This window comes from Channa argus, chromosome 7 (assembly GCF_033026475.1).
Source record: "Channa argus isolate prfri chromosome 7, Channa argus male v1.0, whole genome shotgun sequence".
NCBI classification, from domain to species: Eukaryota; Metazoa; Chordata; class Actinopteri; order Anabantiformes; family Channidae; genus Channa; species Channa argus.
The window spans coordinates 2,412,882-2,432,303 of NC_090203.1; the positions used below are offsets into that span (position 1 = coordinate 2,412,882).

General features: G+C 41.1%; 2 protein-coding genes across 2 annotated transcripts; one reads left to right on the forward strand and one right to left on the reverse strand.

The window, feature by feature from the left end:
• Window positions 1–452: 452 nt before the first annotated feature.
• On the forward strand, window positions 453–14,573 carry tmod4 (tropomodulin 4 (muscle)). Its single transcript, XM_067509265.1, has 10 exons — window positions 453–553; window positions 7,031–7,198; window positions 7,493–7,649; window positions 8,617–8,736; window positions 10,860–10,952; window positions 11,192–11,322; window positions 11,476–11,583; window positions 12,040–12,183; window positions 12,316–12,460; window positions 14,136–14,573. Exons 2-10 carry the CDS (start codon window positions 7,097–7,099, stop codon window positions 14,156–14,158), a joined length of 1,023 nt encoding a protein of 340 aa, XP_067365366.1. The 5' UTR covers window positions 453–553; window positions 7,031–7,096; the 3' UTR covers window positions 14,159–14,573.
• Window positions 14,574–14,784: 211 nt separating this feature from the next.
• scnm1 (sodium channel modifier 1) lies at window positions 14,785–19,092 on the reverse strand. The gene is made up of 8 exons (XM_067509266.1): window positions 18,888–19,092; window positions 18,649–18,719; window positions 18,456–18,544; window positions 17,591–17,685; window positions 17,244–17,344; window positions 17,009–17,142; window positions 16,794–16,914; window positions 14,785–16,674 (listed from the first exon to the last, which is right to left on the reverse strand). The coding sequence occupies exons 1-8, from the start codon at window positions 18,936–18,938 to the stop codon at window positions 16,578–16,580; spliced, it is 759 nt and encodes a 252-aa protein (XP_067365367.1). The 5' UTR covers window positions 18,939–19,092; the 3' UTR covers window positions 14,785–16,577.
• Window positions 19,093–19,422: the final 330 nt, after the last annotated feature.

Consider the following 19,422-nt stretch of genomic DNA (forward strand, 5'->3'; position numbering starts at 1 on the left):
AACAGGAAAGGTTAAGTCTGATTTAATGTCAGACAGTGAGAACAAAAAGGTTATGTGTCCTTTTAAACAGTGAACATTCGCTTTCAACCGTCGATAAAACTAAATTGTTTTCCTACAGAATAGCTTTATAGAAATATTAAAGAGGCTGAAACCTATTGTTATTTAATATAAGGATACATGCAAAATAAAGTTGGATTTTATTAAAGACACGGAGCAGAAAGTTTGAGCAGGGTCTCGATTCCGTGCACGACTTGGGGTCAAACCACTAGATGTCAGCTCTTCTCTTCCTGTCGGACTTCACCCTTTAATTAACTCACTGATGAGTTCATGCCCCACTTCTCTCCCTCTCTCTCCTCTTTCTCGCTCAGCCAAAATAATAAAATGCTGACTTCTCAAAGTAGCATCAATATGCCTGTCTCAGCATAGCAGGGGGGGAGGGTGTGTAAGAGAGAGAGAGAGGAGGGGGTTAAGGGGAAAAAAAAGGAAACTTTCTCTGGTTTCTAACTGCAGGCTCTGCTTCACTGAGGGGCTTCAGCACTGCGCTTCTGTGAAGGTAAGTGTCGGTCTGGTTCCGTCTGTCTCTGTCATTGTCTGTGTGTGTGTGTGTGTTTGGGGTGGTCATCATGCCAGCTTGTTGGGGTGAGTGTTTTTCTGAGTTAGTGAGCGTCTCGTGTGAGTGTGAGACTCGGGGGTCTGGGAACAGCACAAAACTGCAGGACAAATGGTGGAAATGGGTGAAAAATTGTTTCTCTTCAGAAGTTTGATGTCTTGATGCTCTATTGATTTGATTTGATTTGATTTGATTTGATTTGGGTTCATTTCCAGGCTGAGATTCACAGCTTCTGCAGAAAGCAGAAACACTTTCATTCAAATCCAGCTTTATGCAGTCTCAGGGGTCTGTGGAGTCTAAGCTCAGGGAAGGAGGGTCCAGTTTGTCCTCTGCCTGCACCCTCCTCCAGTTAAGATTCATTACTGTCTGACATTTTTAGATCTGACACATTATATTTGCGAGTCCAGGGGCCTCATTGTGGCAGGAGATAAAGTGAGTGCTACACTATTGTCTCATTATCTGCGGCACTTGGAAACAGGTTCTGACTTACATTGTGGAGCAAAACCTGATCAACCAGATTTTTGTCTCGGGCTCAAAATGGTGAAATGGTGCTTTGACACATTCTCACGAAGCAACCCAAGCCATGTGGGAGGGGGGGGGGGGGGGGGGGGGGGGGGTGGCTCGGTAGCTGACTTGTGAAGCTAAAATTAAGCTGAGGGCTGATTTGGAATGTTACACTTGGGCGGTAAGACGTGAAGGAGGTGACAAATCTCCTGAGCTGTCGGTGGCAGAAAGGAGACTAATTTATCTGATTGTTGTAAGAGGTTTCTCTAATCCCCGAACCAAATCAAATTACTTTAAATTTTTGTTATTTCAGGAATATTCTTTGAGTCGTTTTGGTGCACAAATGGGTACATAACCTTAGCCACAGTGTAATCTACACCCTCATATGGAATCTGACTTACAGAACTCACAGTAACTCCTTTGCCGTCTGCCTCAGTGCAGCACTTTGCAGATACAGTTTCGGGAGCGGCTTCCCATTAAGAGTAATAAGAAACTCTGCAAAGTCCCATGCAGTGAATCGTAGTTTCAGCTATCTCCATTTTTTGCTGCAATCACAAACCCACCTCCGCAACACAATCAAGACATCGGAGTTACTGACTCACAAGCTGAGAAGTCTCTGTGCTTGTAGAAGCTCAAGTCGTGGCTGCAGACAGAAGGCCAGTAGTGGTTGGGGAAGCTGGAGCAGCAGCTTTGGATGCCATGAGACATTAGTGAAGTTAGGCAGTGTTTTTTTCGATGTAGCCCTGTTCTTACCTCCACAGCTGAGGTATGTTATGACTCCTGTCCCCTGAATATCCCCCCCACCCCCCCGACCTGTCGTTCACTTCTCAGGTTGCCTGCACAGTGGACAAATGTGTTTTCTGCTTCGGTGTTCGCAGGTCAGAATCTAAATTCAACTTTGACTCAGCGAGCCAAGAGTGAAGAGCCGTGTTTAGACATTTTCTTTCGAATTTGAATCGCTCTAATCAATATTTAATTATCCACCACTGTGCTACGCTCACATCGGGAATGGAAGGCAAACCATGCAGGACATCAGAGGCCCTGCACAGCCACTGCTGCTGCTTTCAGTTCTTCTGCTTGATTAGACCCTCTCGGTGTAACACACACTCAGGGGGTCGCTTTCACTCATCAGGAGGCTGAGATCTGCATTTTGTGTCACCCACACACTGACCGGCTGTGGGGTCTCATGACAGTCATTTTTGCAGTTATTGACATCGTTGGCAAAAAGTAGTGAAGAGGACACAGGCAGCACTTTTTGGGAAAAGTGTTAAAATGACGAGCAAGTTGTAAATTGTTTAAGTTGCGTTCGTTGCAGCATCAGGTGGATTTGGTCCAAAATTCAAAAGCGATGAATTAAACTCTCGCCCCGTTTGCAAGCTAAGTTGTCCATGTCCATCCGTCCTGGGTTACAAATGCATATTGGTGATCACAGCACAGCGTTAAATACACGTATAGACCACTGAGATGGATTATGATCCAATCACACCAACCAGTTGCTGTGATGGTCTGGTTCAGCATAGCTTTAGCAAAGTAACACTTTCTGACGTGTCCCCGTTACAGGAATACAGGTCATCAATGCAGGACTTGTCATTTGGGTGAGAAAGCTAAGACATTTAAAAACAGTTTTGCATTAGCTTGTGTGATAGAAATCTGCTGCTTGTCTGCTTTAAGGATTCAATTACTGTGCAGAAGTGACGCAGCAGTAACCAAATGTGAGCAAAAGTGATCCGCTTGATACGTTGAAGACATGTGTCTCAGTTGTCCACTTGTGTTTTCAGTTTGTTTGGCTTCTAATTAAATCATAATTGATTTGGTTGTCTGTCCTTTTTTGTGCCTTGTTGTAATTATGACATTGGTCTCAGTACAATGTGAAAAACATTTCCTCACTGTTGTTGTATTGATGAGAAATTCTGAAAGAGTAGTAGGTCATTTCAACACTGTGGTGCTAACACACCACTCAGCAGCAGTGTGAACGTGGACAAAGTGCAACAGTGCAGAGACAATGTTCGGAAGCTGTCAATAAAGCACAAACGCGTCTTTATGAGGAGTCTCCGCTCATGTCATGGCTCCTAATTAAGACAGCAGTTGCACGATCGGGAGACGGCTGAGGTCGAAACCGGGAAAAAAATGACATGCCTGAAGCCAGCTGACGGTGGCAGGTGACAGCTTGGACTCGCCTCCATTCCCAGCTTGTTTTGGTTCGTCCCCCCTCCTCTGCTGGGACCGCAAGGGACAGATGCTTGTTTCCACTGTGGTCAGCAGATTCCTGCAACATCTAATGGGCCAAATTAAAAGTATTATATCCAATAAAGGATGAAACATGGTGGCCTTACAGAATATAAAATTATCATATTCTCCATTGGGGCTGCTGGCACAGTTTTCTGAGCCCTCACTCTTAGCTCAGATATCAGCAAACAGCCGTGTACTTAACTCAATAATAAGTGAGGCTTAAAGGCTTCACTGCAGGCAAATCACACGAACCTTGTTTGAAACTGAGCCCTGGGTCACATTCACTTTGTGACGTCAGAGGCTGTGCTCTGTATAAAATACGGTATCGAAAAAGACATTTAAAGCTAATGTCCATTTTGAACATGTTCATACCAATAAATGTGACACAGGATAGATTCATGTACTAAAGGGAAATCAAACAGTTTTTCTTAGCTTGCTGGTGGTAAAAGCTGATAGAACCTTTCATCCCCTGATAAAAAGTTTATCTTCCATGTCGCCCTGTGAGCTGCAGCCTCCTCACACCTCATCCTTTAAATCTCCTCCATCTTTCTTGACACTCAGCCTTGTGATCCAGTGTTTGTGTCACTGGCTTTACGCATTAGAGTCACTCAGCGTCAACCGGGAGCTGTTTTTACATCCGTGATAAGTTTTGCTTTTCGGTGGTTGATGCAAAGTCACATCAAGTCCTGCAAGAAGTTTATCAAGTTTCATTTCTATGAAGAACGAGCTTCTGAATTGTTGTCAATGAAAACCTGTTTATTAAGATGTGGTTTCTCTATTTCATTTGTTCAAGATGTTGCACTTTAACCAGTAAAACCACAAACACCCATAGTTGGGCCTTTAATTTCACCAAATTAGATGATGGAAGAACAATGATAAAAACCCCATTCGTAAATATCCAAAATCCAACAAACTTTACAAACCTCAAGAGAAAAATCAAACAAAACAGTGTTCAAGAGAAAAACTGGATGTTGTTGTGGTCTTAATTTGAGGGGAAAGTCTCCCATAGCCATTCGTGTTTAGCGACATACTATGTGAGTCTCTTGATGCAAACTTAACCCTAAACCTAACATGATAATAAAACTGTTCCTTTTAAATTGTGTTTTGTGTGAATGTTTTTGAGAGAGTGCTCGTTGTTTGTGGGGATTGTGTGTCTGAGATGTAGGTGCCTTGTCTGATTAGCTGAATTGGGGGGCAGTGCCGGAAGCTGATTGGTCCATCTTACACTTCCTGAAGTTTGAAAAGTCTGGTTCCCATCAGTTAGACTGGTTTCTCTGGCCTCGGCCTCCAAACCCTCTTGAACATTGTTGTGAATGTTCATATTGTTTTTCGTGGCATTATTGGATTGTTGGGCCTTGTGCTGTAGTCGTGTGTATTCACTGTATATTTAGTAAGTAGTATTAACTAGTGTTATTTAATTAGTGTTCAAGCTGTAGGGGTGGGCCGCCATTTTCTTTCTACTGTGTTCTCTTGTTTTTCACATTAGGGAGTTAGGCTTAGTGAGCCTGTTCTGTTTGTCTGTTACTTAGGTGCTAGTTAGGACTTTCTTTCGGGAAATAGATTCTTCTGCTTGTTGTTTTGGCCCTGCCGCCCGCCCCTCCCCCCTTAGGTATAGTTACACACTTAATTGCAAACTTTGGAATCTGGACTTTGGTTTTGTGACCGAGGAGTGAACAGCCTTATTTGTTCTTGTAAGTTGCACATGTGACCCCCTAGACACGGGTGTAAATGCACATTCAGCTCGTACATCATCAGAAGTAACCAAAATGGTCGAAAGAAAAAGTGGTAAAATAATAAAAATTGTGTTGGTGCAAAACTTTTCATACCTCTTAATAAATTAATTACTACAGTAATTAATTGATTTTTGACATTTCAAAATAAGGCCATGGTAAATCTTGCATCTAATTGTAGCAGATCTGTGCTTTACCAATTTCCTCTACTTCAACATTCCCTCAGTTCCATCTCCAGAGCCAGTGTTTGGTTTGTCCCTTCTGAGCTACTGTAAAAAACATGGCGGTGCAACATGGCTGCCTCAGCAAAACGGGGCCCACTGAGATAAATAAAATGCAACAGTTGGTTTTTCCAATCGATATCACAGCAAAGTAAAAAAAAAAATTATATTCAATTTCTGCCAGTACATCTCTCTAAATGTTACTGCATTTCAATGCAGTTCCTACAAGTACAAGTGCATTAGGGGCTAAATGTCTAAATGCTAAATGCTAAATGTCCCTTTTAATCGTGGCCCTGCTCAAGAATTAAAATGCTAAATGTCCCTTTAATTCTTGAGCAGGGCCACGATTAAAAGCTGATACAGAAAGCCGTGTTCTGTGAAACACTTGAACTCTTGTTGCCATCACAGATCACAGATGTTAATGCATGCTGACATACAAGCAGACTGGCTGAACCAAACCACATTGTGTGACCTGAACTGTGATGGGTTTCATTCTCTGGCCAAGTTGGGATGAAATCTGGACTGAAAATGAAAACAGTGGACCTCACAAATCTGATAGCCGAATCAGTCACGCATACCAGAGGTACAGTACACATACAGTTTGTTATCACTGTGGTATTTCCTACGCTGAGGTCGTGTAGTTTGTGAGCTTGGTGCTTTTTGTTGTATCGGAGGCTGTTGTGTGTTTGCGTGTCTGCAGCCTTTCATCACTGGTGGGCGTGGGTACGTTCGGGTGGGTCCACTACTATTTGAACGAGTGTCCAACAATGATAAATGAAGGATTGTACTTTACACCCTTTCTCCATTCTGCTATTCTTAGTTTCTGTGGGTGAGCTAAAGGTTTAGAGTTACAAAGACCTCGTTCTCCCTCTCTCTCTCTTTCTTTCTTCACTTCTCTGCCTCACTCTTCCCCCTCTCAAGCTGCAGGGCATCCGTGGCTGGTTGTTTAACTCTGTGTTTTGAGGTGAAAATAAAGCTTATGTAACAGTGTGATCTGATGCCTGCTGCAGCATATTTATACAGACTCCACCGTCCTAAGTACTGCAGATGTATTACTGGAAATGCATCTATTATTATCGGCATCACATGACTGAAGTCCTCTGGATGAGGCAGCCGATAATCTCATGAAGGACAGTGGTTCAGAGAATACCCTGTGGCCCTTTGCCAGGGCTCCAAGGGGTCCCCAGGGAATTTAAGGACTGGGTGCTTTATACGCCGACCGGGGAGAAAGTTAATGCTGCCCACGATCAACAGGTGTCACAACTGATTAGTGTCCATCACAATGTGAGTGTTAATGTTGTGGCTGATCCACGTCATTTCCTCCAAAAGCAAGAATATTTAAAAGTGGGTCTGCAGGGTTTGGCTTTTTATCTTCCTTTTTATATTTCTGATATGATGCTCTCTGGATTTGTTCAGCCTTTTCGAGTCATTTTATGGTTGTTGTGCATCTCTTTGTATTGATTTTGTCCCTTTAACGGAGCCCATTTAAACAGGAAACATGAACAGACACAACTGAGGCTCTGACTACTGGCTGATACTTTGAGAAACTTAATGCATAATTCAATGAGATATAACATAGTATGGGAAACAGAGCAAAGCCCATGAATTATGAACATTACAAGGACACACACAGAGATGCTCCGATTCAGTTAAACCTTACTGCGCTTAATGGGCGGGGATGACACACGATGAAAACGCATTGTTATTTACCCCTTTTTCTTCCTCCCCCTCCTCAGGGACCTCTCACCCAGGGGGTGTGCATGAGTGAGTGTGTGTGCATGTGAGCCAGAGCTTCCGGAGCCATGTCGGATCCAAGGGACATCGACGAGGATGCCATCCTCAGGGGCCTCAGTGCAGAGGAGCTGGATATGTTGGATTATGAGCTGCAGGAGATGGACCCTGAGGTACTGAGGAGCGCTTGGTTCGTCTTAACCTGCTAGGTGGTTCTCTACTCATCACTTTATCAATGCCACAAGGACTTGGCGGTGACATGCGCAGGATTTTGTCCCCCCTGGTGGCAAGCCAGTGTTTTCTTTAAGTAGCTCACAGCAGGTGTAGTTTGTCAGTAAATGTAGTCAGTTGTACGTTTCATGTCCAAAGTATTGCATAACTTTGTGCACCAGTTAACTAAAAATATGGATATTTATATATATGATCACTGGTTTAAGCTTAACATGACATTTGACCTGTTTTCCCAGAATGCCCTGCTGCCTGCTGGCTTCCGGCAGCGTGATCAGACGAAGAAGGGCCCGACCGGCCCGTTTGACCGTGACGCCCTGCTGCAGCACCTGGAGAAGCAGGCCATGGAGCACCAGGACAGGGAGGACCTGGTGCCCTTCACTGGGGAGAAAAAAGGTGGGAGGGCAGGCGTTATGGGTGAAAGTCTTTCTAGATACACTCTCACAAAACACTTTCATAAAAGTCACTGAATTTTCCAAAAAGATTTTGAGTTGAGTGGGAATTTTATGAATAACAAACAAAAGCCCCACAGTTTCCCACGTGTAAAATGCCCGACACTACACATTCACTAGAAGTTCCAAAAAAGATGAAGTGAAACTTTAAAGAAAAATCCAGAATTTTGCTTAAACACAGACATTACTGTCCACATTGACAAAAACATTACAAATCCGATAGAATAGTTAAGTGTGTTTTGCAGATTACTGTACTCAGCAACTGTAATTAAGTACAGGTACAAATAGACTAACAAAACTGTACTTTAGCAAAGGTATAAGTACCAATGACATTTCTACTTGAATTAGTAGAGTTGCCCTTCAAGTAAAAGTAAGTTAATACATGATTTATATTTAACTTAACATATTAAAAAGTAAAAGTTATTATTTCCTCCCGATCCATTTCTGTGGACTAATTAACTATATACATACACACATAAATGATGGGTTGAAGCTGCCTCACTAACAGCAATATTTTAGAAATAAAACACTGATAATATGTCAAGAGAGCTGGAAAAAAGCTCAGAACACTCACAATTAAAGTGTCACAGAAATCACCCTCGAAATGACTGTATCACGAATTAGTCATATGGCACTGAGCTGAGGATCTTAGTTTCAGGTCTGTGTCTGGTTTCACCAGCTTACTCACATCATTGTGTCACAGGTGGACATGTCCCGACTTACACCTGACTGAGAATGCTGTGGTTTCTGTCCACTGCGTCTCATAAACTAACTGAGTGAACAAGCCCTGGCTTACTTGTATTTTGGGAAACACTTGTTTGACACATTCAGAGTGCAGAACCCCATTTAAGATTTAATAGAAAAAAGAAAAAAACATTTGAGAGATTTACATGCGTTGTTCCTGTCTCCAGGAAAGGCCTTTGTGCCCCAGAAAGCACCAGAGATTCCCAAGCATGAGCAGGTGATCCTAGAGCCTGAGCTGGAGGAGGCTCTGAAAAACGCCACCGACGCTGAGATGTGCGACCTTGCAGGTCAGACAAACACCAACACTATGACCAGTAACTGCTAGCAGAGGTGTCACCCTCTGTATATGACTTATCATGTTTGGGTTGCAAAGGCTGGAGCCAAATGCCACCATTTCTACACTTCAGTGGTTCACAAACTGGTGCAGACCATGGTTTGATGGACTGTAGACGCTTTTCTAGCAGGGAACACTCCTCCCTCACCTAAATGGACTACAGTTCCTAATTTTATCAGTTACACCTCTGATTTCCCTCCTGTCAGTGTGGAAAAACTTCGACTCGCCCTCATGCTGTTTCCAAGCAGCGGGTGCAAATTAACTCATTGTTACACTCACGGCGACGCGTGACCCCAGTGTTTTCATCACAGTGGCTCTGACCCACATAGTTCTGCTATACAGACATATTTGCCTTTCTGCCTCTGGCTTCATATTGTGAGACACAGCAGTAGCCCCAGGCTAACAGACAGGGACAAACATGCCACAGGTCCAATTCCCCACAGTCAGCAACACAAAAATATATGAGCCAGCCCCCAAGCCCCCAAAGGAAGGGTGGGGTGGACATGATGATGGTGGGGGGCCATTATACGGTATCTGTTTAAAACAGACAAGTAGGAAGTCACTGTTTTAACAGAGGCAGTTTTTCGTGTTTGTGTTACAACCTGACCACACTCTTGTGACAGACCAAACAGGCATCCGGAAAGGGAGAGCAGGGGACGCTGTTTGTCCAACTCCATGTCAGATAGAAACCGCTGTTTTAACCCTGGACAGAGTCCAGATGAGGATTAAACCTCAGTTAGCCTCTGTCGCTCTTTTGTTTGAGCTTTTTTGGCAAACAGACTAAAATGGGATGAATAGCCCGGCCAGACCTGCTCCATGAGCTCAGAGTGAAACGGGGCCAACAAGTCACAGAGGAGACTTAATTTTCACATTGTATTTGTGATATTAACCTGTTGCTATATTGAGCTTTGTAGCTAACTGCCATCTAGTTTGTGCTGTAAAGCTGCCGTTGGATATTCTCAGGCTCAATTCAGATGACGTGAGGGTGTTTATGACCAGTTACACCCTTCTCTCCCCCCCCACTGAGCAGGCAGCTGTCTCTCTGGCCGGCCTCTCCCCACAAGGCCCTTCGTTCCCCACACCCGGAGCGGAGGCTTGTGGGTGGAAAGGTGGAGTAAGGATGGAGGTGCAGGGGGGCCTGCTGTCACAGCAGTTTGCTTGTGACACAGTTGCTGGCAGGTTACAACCAGCAGGTCTGCCCCCTCCTGGTCACGAACCGTAACAACATCAGATGAGTTCAGCAACAGTTGACTCATAAATGTATAACTTGTACGTTTTACGGATACATTCTGACTCTTACTGGCAGAAAGTAAAATAATAATAATGTTTGGTACTTTTTACAATTTTTCCACTTCCTCCTTACTACATTGTAGAAAGTGTAAAGTGAGTTGTTGTTCTCTTATATGACAGGAGATCATCAGAATAGGGAGTTTCTACATATAAAAGATATGATCAGCCTAAAAATTATAATGCTATAAGAAAAAAAGTTGTAAAAGTTATTCATTGAGAATAACTTTTACATTGAATATTTTTCCTTGTCAATGTAAAATTATATTTTACATTGACAAGGAATAAAGTTACTGTGTATAATATTAAAATGTTTGCTTGTAGTGACGAGCTCACAGCTCTGCACAGCATCATAACGTCTTTTCAGTCTAAACAGCATTTGGACATTGTGTGTGTGGCCCTTAAACACTGACTCAATATAAACTAGAATAACCCTGAGAAAGTGAGAGACACCCTGAAACTTGTCAAATGTGGAAGGTGTGAGATTGCAACCAGTGACAACAGTTTTCTGCAATGTCCTTATCTTGTGAAGCAGAGACACATGTGAGGGAAGGGCTCTAACTGGGCCCCTTGTTGTTTTGGAACTAGATCCAAATCGGACTCATCTTGTTTGCCAGTGCAGCAAACGACTGGACATTAGTTGGTCTAGGGGATATTTATTGGAACTGTAAAAACAAACTTGACAAGATCCCAAAACCATGACATGTGATATTGTTCAAATATCAGTGAAATATGAAATATCTGCATTGCTTCCCCAATGTCATAATGACTGTCATCCTGAATTTATAGCTGTCCTTGGAATGTACACGCTGATGAGCAACAAGCAGTACTACGATGCTCTGGGAACCACGGGAGTTATCGCCAACACAGAAGGCATCAACAGTACGTGAGACACGAACACATATCTAGGTTAATTATAATAATTGTATGAGCTATCATTGATAATAATAGGAAAATAGTAAAAGTGTTGCTTGAATGATCATTTTTGCTTGCTCCTTTTTTTATTCAGATATTTGCCTTTTTTCAATTCCACTTCTGTTAGTTTCTGACGGCCATTAATGGAAAAAACTCCTCGACTTTAGATAAATGTTGTGACCGAACATGTTTAATTGTGACTTCAGGTGTGGTGAAAGAAGATCCTTTTAAGATCTTTCCTGATGAGCCACCCAACCCCACCAATGTGGAGGAAACTCTGGAAAGAATCCACAACAACGACAGCAGTCTGACAGAAGTCAACCTCAACAACATAATGGTCAGCACAGTCCAACATGTCAGGACAATATTTTTTTTAAGAAAAATTATATTTAAAAAGATTTCGACATAATTACCTCAAATCCTTGTGAGTTGTAACAGCCCTTGTTTTTGAGGTCCAGAGCTCATAAACGTGACTTCCCTTTATCTGCAGGACATTCCCATCCCAACGCTGAAAGAGATCTTTGAGGCAATGAAGGGAAACTCCAGTGTGGAGTTTCTGAGCATCGCAGCAACCCGTAGCAATGACCCAGTGGCCTACGTGAGTACATGGCCCCTTTGGGGAGCCAATAAATACTGTGTATAATTATTGTTTCCTAAATTTATGTCGTACATTTTGTTCCTGCAAGCACAGCTATAATCTGCACTTCTGTGAATGACTCTGTGTTTCTTGAGCGGCTCACAGTATTATTTTTTTCATATTGAGCTGTACAATGTTTGTAGGCATCTAACTCTTCATATTGTTAATACAATTTACAAGATTGTGGGGTTTCGATCTTCAGAGGAAAGGGAAACATATAACAGTGTGTCAACAGCGTATGGAAGATATGATAATTCTGCCATGTGGCAGCAGATATAGACTGAGGTGTAATGGCTCTAGGATTGATCCCTGAGGGACACCTAAACAGATTTTTGTTTCACTGGATTAAGACCAGCTAAGAAAAAGCTTTATCCCTGAAGGTAAAATGACTTTACTGTGTAAAAATGTGTGTTTCAGGCATGTGCTGAGATGCTTCAGGAGAACACCAGCTTGCAGAGTCTTAATATTGAGTCTAACTTCATCACTTCAGACGGCATGATGGCGATCATCAAAGCCATGGCCAACAATGCCACACTGGTTGAGCTCAAGATCGACAATCAGGTCTGAAACCTAAAATTTACAGTGTCAGTAACCTGCAGATATAATGTGTTGTATATTTAATATATGAAACCCTTGCATGTAATACCAACAACTGGTAAGGTGAATAAAATGCTTCTTTCTTCACTGGCACAGAGGCAGAAGTTGGGCGACTCAGTTGAGATGGAGATAGCCTCCATGTTGGAGAACAACTCCAGCATCCTCAGGTTCGGCTACCACTTCACCCAGCAGGGTCCCCGCGCTAGAGCCGCCATGGCCATTACAAGAAACAACGACATGAGTGAGAAACGTTATGACTGAATGCTCAGATGTGAATTTGACTTAATGCAACACTAGGAGTAAATATGAAAAGTAGACCTGACATGCTTAGAGTGAAAATTGAGACGAGATTACAGTGAAAGGAAGAGTGGCTGTAGAAATCTTGACCAACTCTAACTATCTTTTTGACTAATAATTGGCATCATAATAATAATAATTCATTTTATTTATAAAGCACTTTACATTTGTTAACAAATCTTAAAGTGCTACACAAGCAGATTAAAACCAAGAATAAAACAAAATAAACATGTAAAGTATAGAAACATATAAAACATAAAATAACACAGAATTAACTTTTTTAACTTTTTTAATAGAATAACTACCTCTGTAAAAGGATTGTACTTCACAATAAGGGCTTTAAGTTCTCTGAACAATCAGATGATTCATCAACCCCCTCCCTTCTCCTTCTCCAAAAAAAGCCAGTTACCTCTTCCTTTCACTCAATATGCATCTATTCTCACATATAAATGTCTACATGTACAGCATTATCTACAACCCAATTCCCAAAACGTTGGGATGATGTGTAAAATGTAAATAAGAACAGAATGCAATGATTTGCAAATCTCATCAAGCCATATTTTATTCACAATAGAACATAAACAACATATCGGATGTACAAACAGAGAAATTTTAACATTTCATGGAAAATACAAGTTCATTTTGAATTTTATGGCAGCAACACATCTCAAAAAAGTTGTAACAGGAGGAAAAGTAATTGCCACAAGTCAAAAACAATAGTAGGAGCATTTGACAACTAACTAGGTTAATTGGCAACAGGTCAGTAACATGACTGGGTATAAAAGGAGCATTTCAGAGAGACAGAACCTCTCGAATGTGAAGATGGACAGAGGTTCACTAATTGTGGAACAATTTCAAACAAAAATGTTCCACAATGTAAATTTTGAAGATCCCACCATCTGCAGTATATAATATCATTAAAACATTAAGAGAATCAGGAGGAATCTCTGTGAGCAAGGGACAAGGTTGAAGGTCCAAACTGGATGCATGTGATCAGGCAGCACTGCATTACAAACAGGCCTGATTCTCTACTGGACATCAATGCATGGGCTCAGGAAAACTTCCAGAAACCACTGTTCAATCCACAAATGTAAGTTAAAGCTGTATCATGCAAAGAAGAAGCCAGATGTGAACACGATCCAGAAACACCACCATGTTCTCTGGACCAAAGCTCATTTAAAATGGTCTGAGGTAAAATGGAAAACTGTTCTGAACTGTGTTCAGATGAATCAACATTTGATATTGTTTTTGGAAACTATGGACATCGTGTCCTGTGGACTAAAGAGGAGAGGGACCATCCAGCTTGTTATCAGCGGACAGTTCTAACACCTCTGATGGTGTGTGCAGCTTACACATCTGGAAAGGCTCCATCAATGCTGAGAAGTACATAGAGCAACGTATGCTCCCATCAAGACGACGTCTGTCAGTAAACGCATCTGACATGTTAATGTTCTATTGTCAATAATATATGGGTTGATGAGATTTGCAAATCATTGCATTGTGTTTTATTTGCGTTTTAGACATCGTCCCAACTTTTTTGGAATTGGGGTTGTACATACCAATACTTTGTGTGATCTCTGACAACTCATATAGTTTCCTTTGGTTTCTGCCTATTACAGTTCGCCAGCAGAGATTAAGATGAAAACAACAAGAAGCAAACAGAAGAACAACCATTTCAACGCTGCACGGCCTGCAAACATTGGCGCTGACAACCTCGTGCCAGCTTTTTACGTGTGTTGCACCAGAGCTGAGTGAATATTCTCACGTCAGGCTGAGTCAGCATGTATTTATCCAACGCAACATACATGTCCTAACATGTCATTTAACGCAGGCAGCTTTTTGTAGACTGCTCAATTTATCATAAAGGCATGTACAGTTCACAAGCTGAATGTGACCTCTTTTTTTTTCACCTTTAGCTTGTGCCATGCCAATATCATCCCAAACAAAAGGTTAACTCATTTTCATTCATTCATTCATTCAACTGTTTAAATGTGGTGCCACCTGTGAAGAGAAAATAAGCTGTAAATAATTTAAATAAAAATATATATTCAAATGTTTCTGTAAACATTTGGCAAGTTCAATTTGTCAGTTTTAAATGGTCTCTATATTGTACTTAAACATACATATTTTTTATTGGGCAGATGAATACGATCAATAAATATTGGTGGAAATGTGTCAAAGCAGCATGTAATTTGCTAAATATCATTAGCTACGGCTTAAACTAATTTCCAGGAAAAGCTGGAGGATTTATTTTACAAAACGCTCCAAGAGAGGTATAAACTTTTATTCTGTGAAACTAATGCTTCAGAATCATAATGTCACTGCAGAAATATTGGTCTGAATTATGTCATGGTTACTTGATAGGCAGGGCATCCCTCCAAAAATGAAATGTTTACAATATGACATCACATTTGTAGCAAAATTAAAAACTCTTCTCAACATTATTAAAAACTGCATCCCTTTTATAATAAACGGTGATAGTGTTCTCTTAAGGTTGACATTTTAAAGACGAATCGTCTTGTAAAGAATCACAGCAGTTTAATCTCTTAAAGTCTCCACTGATCTCCTAACTTCCCCTAAACACTCAAGTTATTTTTGCAGCCCCTTTCAAACCAACCCTGGCTGGAAACATAACTTAGTCCATCAGGCTTCAGTTACGTGGTTCCAAATATAAGGACCAATTTTAAGAGGGCTGCACCCATGTGCACCCGTGGAGATTTACGAACACAAACAGCTGTTAACCTCTAAGGATTCTGACAGCATTGCTTGCGGTTCTGCCTCACCATCCATTCCTTTAATCTGTTTCTTCATTTCTTAAGGTGCTGATTTAATGTCAAGCGTGACAATAATAAGATCCAAACTCATTTTTAGTCGTCTCAGAGGTCACATTTTAAAGCCATGCTGGATTTGCTGACATTTGGCATCTTAAAACGACGTAAAGTCACAGTGGCTTGTTGCAATCTTAGTTTGATCATTGTTTCATAGTAAAACACTGAAGGTCATAAATTTAAAGAAATAAAATATATTTAACAGGTGTTTTATACTGCAAGTCTCCAACATGAATGAGAAAGATCTTCAACATATTAAGTGCCTCCCCATGCAGTGGTGACGGACTAAGTTTCAAAATAATGAAGTGAGCATGCACATATTAGCAATGTCATCAGAAACTAACCCATGATAAGTCCCTATGTCCCCTCCTGCTGACCCTGGTGGTGTTATCCAATTTATACCAACTGTGCTGAGTGAAGCACTCAATGACCACACACTGTGAAGAACACCAGCTGGTGGCTTCACCAACCACATTAGCACCAATGCTGCCTTCCTCAAGCTGATTTACAGTTCTGATGACTGAGGATTAGTCCTACCTGAGATAGGTGACTAAACTCAATAGAGAGGAGTTGAAGAGATGACAAAGAGTAATGAAAATAGTATCACTCCTTCTGTGCAGTAGGTGGCAACAGTCATGGTGTTAGCTTTGCTCTCACTGCTGCTCTGTGGAAGCATCGAAGAACAAGGTTGATGAGAAAAAAAAAAGTCAGACATTAATTTCTATAGCACCACATCATGACAGAAAAATCATCTGGAGGCACTCAACAAGGTAACCGAGTTAACGGATCACAAATCCAATTGCTTCTTTTCATAATGCAACAAATACTTGGTGGAGAGTGGATTTTTTTGGACCTCTGCAGGCCACTGTGTTTATTTCACTTGAAGTCGCATTTGTTTTAAGTATGAACTCTTTCATCAAACACTCCACACTGCTGTCTTCCCGGTCTTCAGTCTTTGCCATTTACATGTAAAAAGCCAACCAGAAAAAGTATAGAAGGACAGTGCATGTGACGGCAGTCAGTGATTCCAAAATTTAGACCGATGTTGGAGAATCAGCACACAAAAAAAAAAGACGTGACTTTCACTTGAAATATGGTGCATGGTATAAATCCGTTTAACAGTGCACAGGCAGCTCCAGCTGTTTCAAAAGCATGGTGGCTTCTGAATGTAACACTGTGCACAAGTTGATCTGTGCTTCTCCACAAATCTTAGTTCTCTCGATGGCTTGTAGTTTAGGGGGAGAGCAAAGGAGGCTCCTCCTCATCTGAATCAAACTCCACATTGTCATCTTTAATCCACTGGCCACTTCGGTCTTGTATCCACCCATTACTGAAAACAAGATGTAAAAGTACTGAGGACAGGAAGCAATGACAGAAAACTCACTTTTGATCAAACAAAACATTGCTCAATAATGTTACATTGCTGTCCTAAACATTACAGTTCCATGCCTTTTCAGTCTGAGGTAGTGCTCAAGCTCTCTCCTTCTCTGGGGTGTTATAGGCTCTGCGTCCTGCGTCACGGCAGGTTGTAATCGTGGAATGTTTGTTGCTGAATCGGACTCTTTATTGGCTACAGAAGACAAAACAGCCAGGAGTTATGGTCGGGCCTGGGTTTTCTTCAACTCTAGATCCAAAAATAAAATAATTCCTATGGCTGGTTTCACCTGCTGTGTCAACGCTCCGACTGCATGGCAGTACATTATTGGAAACATCAGTTTTCCAACAGATCTTTTCTTGCTCGTCCGCATTGCTCTTTGGATTTGAGCCAATGCCGACTGATGCTTTCTCCGATTTTGTGCTAAAAAACAGAACACATTTATTTCAACTTTTAGTTTTCCCTTTATTAGGTTTATGACAAAAAAATATGAGCCATAAATATTACATAACCAACACAATTACCTGGTTTTTCTATGGCAACTGTTGTACGGTACCGTCTTCAAAAGCGCGTGGTGCGTAAGCTTTCGTGTTTGTGTGATCAAAGGTGCCGAGCTTGACGGTTCCTAAAAATACAACAACAAATTTCGTGTGTGTACTTGGAATTTTGGAAATTATAGCAACAGGAAATTGAGTCAAAGATGACCCCTACCAACTTTTACCACACAAAACAACAACCAGGGCGTAATGTGTACGGGATCAGTGTTTCAATTATTTAAAGAGGTTCGATTTGTTCAGCTCAGGTTTTTTCAACTAAACCACAACTTGGGAGCAGACACACCCAGTACTCATTAAGCGTTTCAGTATCCAACCTGTCTTGTGTCTTCAGCCTGGACGTAGTTTTCATGTTGTCTTTTTGTTATCTCATTCTTCAGCCGTGCTTTCTTGCCATAGAATGCTTTCAGTCCTGAAGAAAAAGAAAAGAATGTTTATCTGCCAAACAATAATTAAATTCATCATAATCAAAGCTATGCATACAATGGTAATGATAAAAAAAAACAAAACACATACATTCTATTGTGAGCATTTTAGCCATACTGCCCACTCGTAGAGATAGAAAATATCAATGAGTAACAACACTGCTGAAAATTATATGAATTAACAGATTTATAGTGGAATACATTCAAGCTGATGTTTGTCTCTATAGTCTTTTACATCCCGGTGTATTAGGAAAGATTATTATGTGGTTTCCTTGGTCTTCTATTAAATCAAAAACAATGTTTTTAGACTGTTGGTTAGAAACAACATTCAAAGGCTCTGTAAAACTGAGGTGGACATTTTCCTTCTTAAACACCAAATATCGCTTTCATTAATCAAGGAAATCAGGACACACAATAATAATAATAATAATAATAATAATAATAATAATAATAATAACTATTTGCAGCTCCATGTAGCAGCTACTTAAAAAAAAATATTAATTTGCACTAGAGAGCAAAAATAACGGGGCCAAATCAAAAATCTTATTTTAGGCTCTGACTTTCGGACCTTTCTAGGAGCAGCTGTTGAACTCATCAAGTATATTGTGTTACAAACTTTATCCATTTCCCTTTTCAGAATACAGGCCAGGTTCCCTCAGGCAAAATATTAAGAAACAAATAGCTGCCTTCACAAAATAACTCCTAAATTAAATTAAACATCGCAAACACCACTGGCTCCTTGCATTCCAAGGTTCACCTTCTAGATGCCTTTTCCCCTTTCTGTGGACCGTCAGCATATCCACGGTATCAAACACAGGACGAAAGGAGCAGACAAGGCAGCTGTATCTAGAAACCAAACGGGAAATGGGATTGAGCTCAACGTAATGTCCACGGTTATAATGTGTCAACAAAACCCAACAGCACCGAGTTACGAGACAAGCTGCGTTCACCTTCCATTTTTCATAAGAGCGGCTTCGTCTTCTGGGATGAAATTGGACAAAAGATCTGCCACACGCCGTTTCTAAAACAAATGAAGATATGAAGTAAATGAAAATGAACAGTGATGCACATTATTCTTTTTTAGCTGAAGTTTCTACTTCAAAGAGGCAACACTGTAGCTCGCTGTGAGCTAGCATAATGCTAACGACAGCAATGCATACAGTCAAAAAAAGCTAAAACATACGGTTACCTTCAGGATGTTTAGCTGGCTCTTGTCGTCACCTTCTCTTTTAAAAGACATAATCAGCGGCGTTGACAGTCTTAACAGAGATGAGGGTAAAACGCTCGCTAACTGGCTACACTCTTCACCACGACTAGCTAGCTGTGCATGCTAGCGATGTTTAGCAATGTTTACAGTCAAACGGAGAACTTGGAAATATGACCTTTGTGTTTTTTAGCTGACCGTCAACTCAGCCTTTAGGCTTTAGTTTATGGCAGAGTTTTATTACATCACATTTCGGCACGAGTTTTCAACTGTTTTTTCTTAATTTCCAAATTTTACAAGACCTGGTCATGAGCTTCTTGCTATTTTATTTTACAGTTGCTTGTTCTGGATATTAGAGGTACAGCACATTCGTTCCAGTGTATTTTTTTTTTTTACAAATGTCTAAATGCGCTATATACCCTGTAATTAGAATGAAACACAGATTTTCAATCTCTTTTATTTGCTAATTCAATGTCTAGTCGATTTAAGGCTTCGAATTAGGTAATTCCCATAGTTTCGA

Coding starts and splice junctions, on each gene's coding strand:
- scnm1 (XM_067509266.1), bottom strand. CDS start 18,938: ATGTCTTTTAAAAGAGAAGGTGACGACAAGAGCCAGCTAAACATCCTG. Junction 18,720..18,887: donor GCCAGCTAAACATCCTGAAG/GTAACCGTATGT, acceptor CATTTGTTTTAG/AAACGGCGTGTGGCAGATCT. Junction 17,143..17,243: donor AGTTGCCATAGAAAAACCAG/GTAATTGTGTTG, acceptor TCTGTTTTTTAG/CACAAAATCGGAGAAAGCAT.
- tmod4 (XM_067509265.1), top strand. CDS start 7,097: ATGTCGGATCCAAGGGACATCGACGAGGATGCCATCCTCAGGGGCCTC. Junction 11,584..12,039: donor GCAATGACCCAGTGGCCTAC/GTGAGTACATGG, acceptor TGTGTGTTTCAG/GCATGTGCTGAGATGCTTCA. Junction 12,461..14,135: donor TACAAGAAACAACGACATGA/GTGAGAAACGTT, acceptor TGCCTATTACAG/TTCGCCAGCAGAGATTAAGA.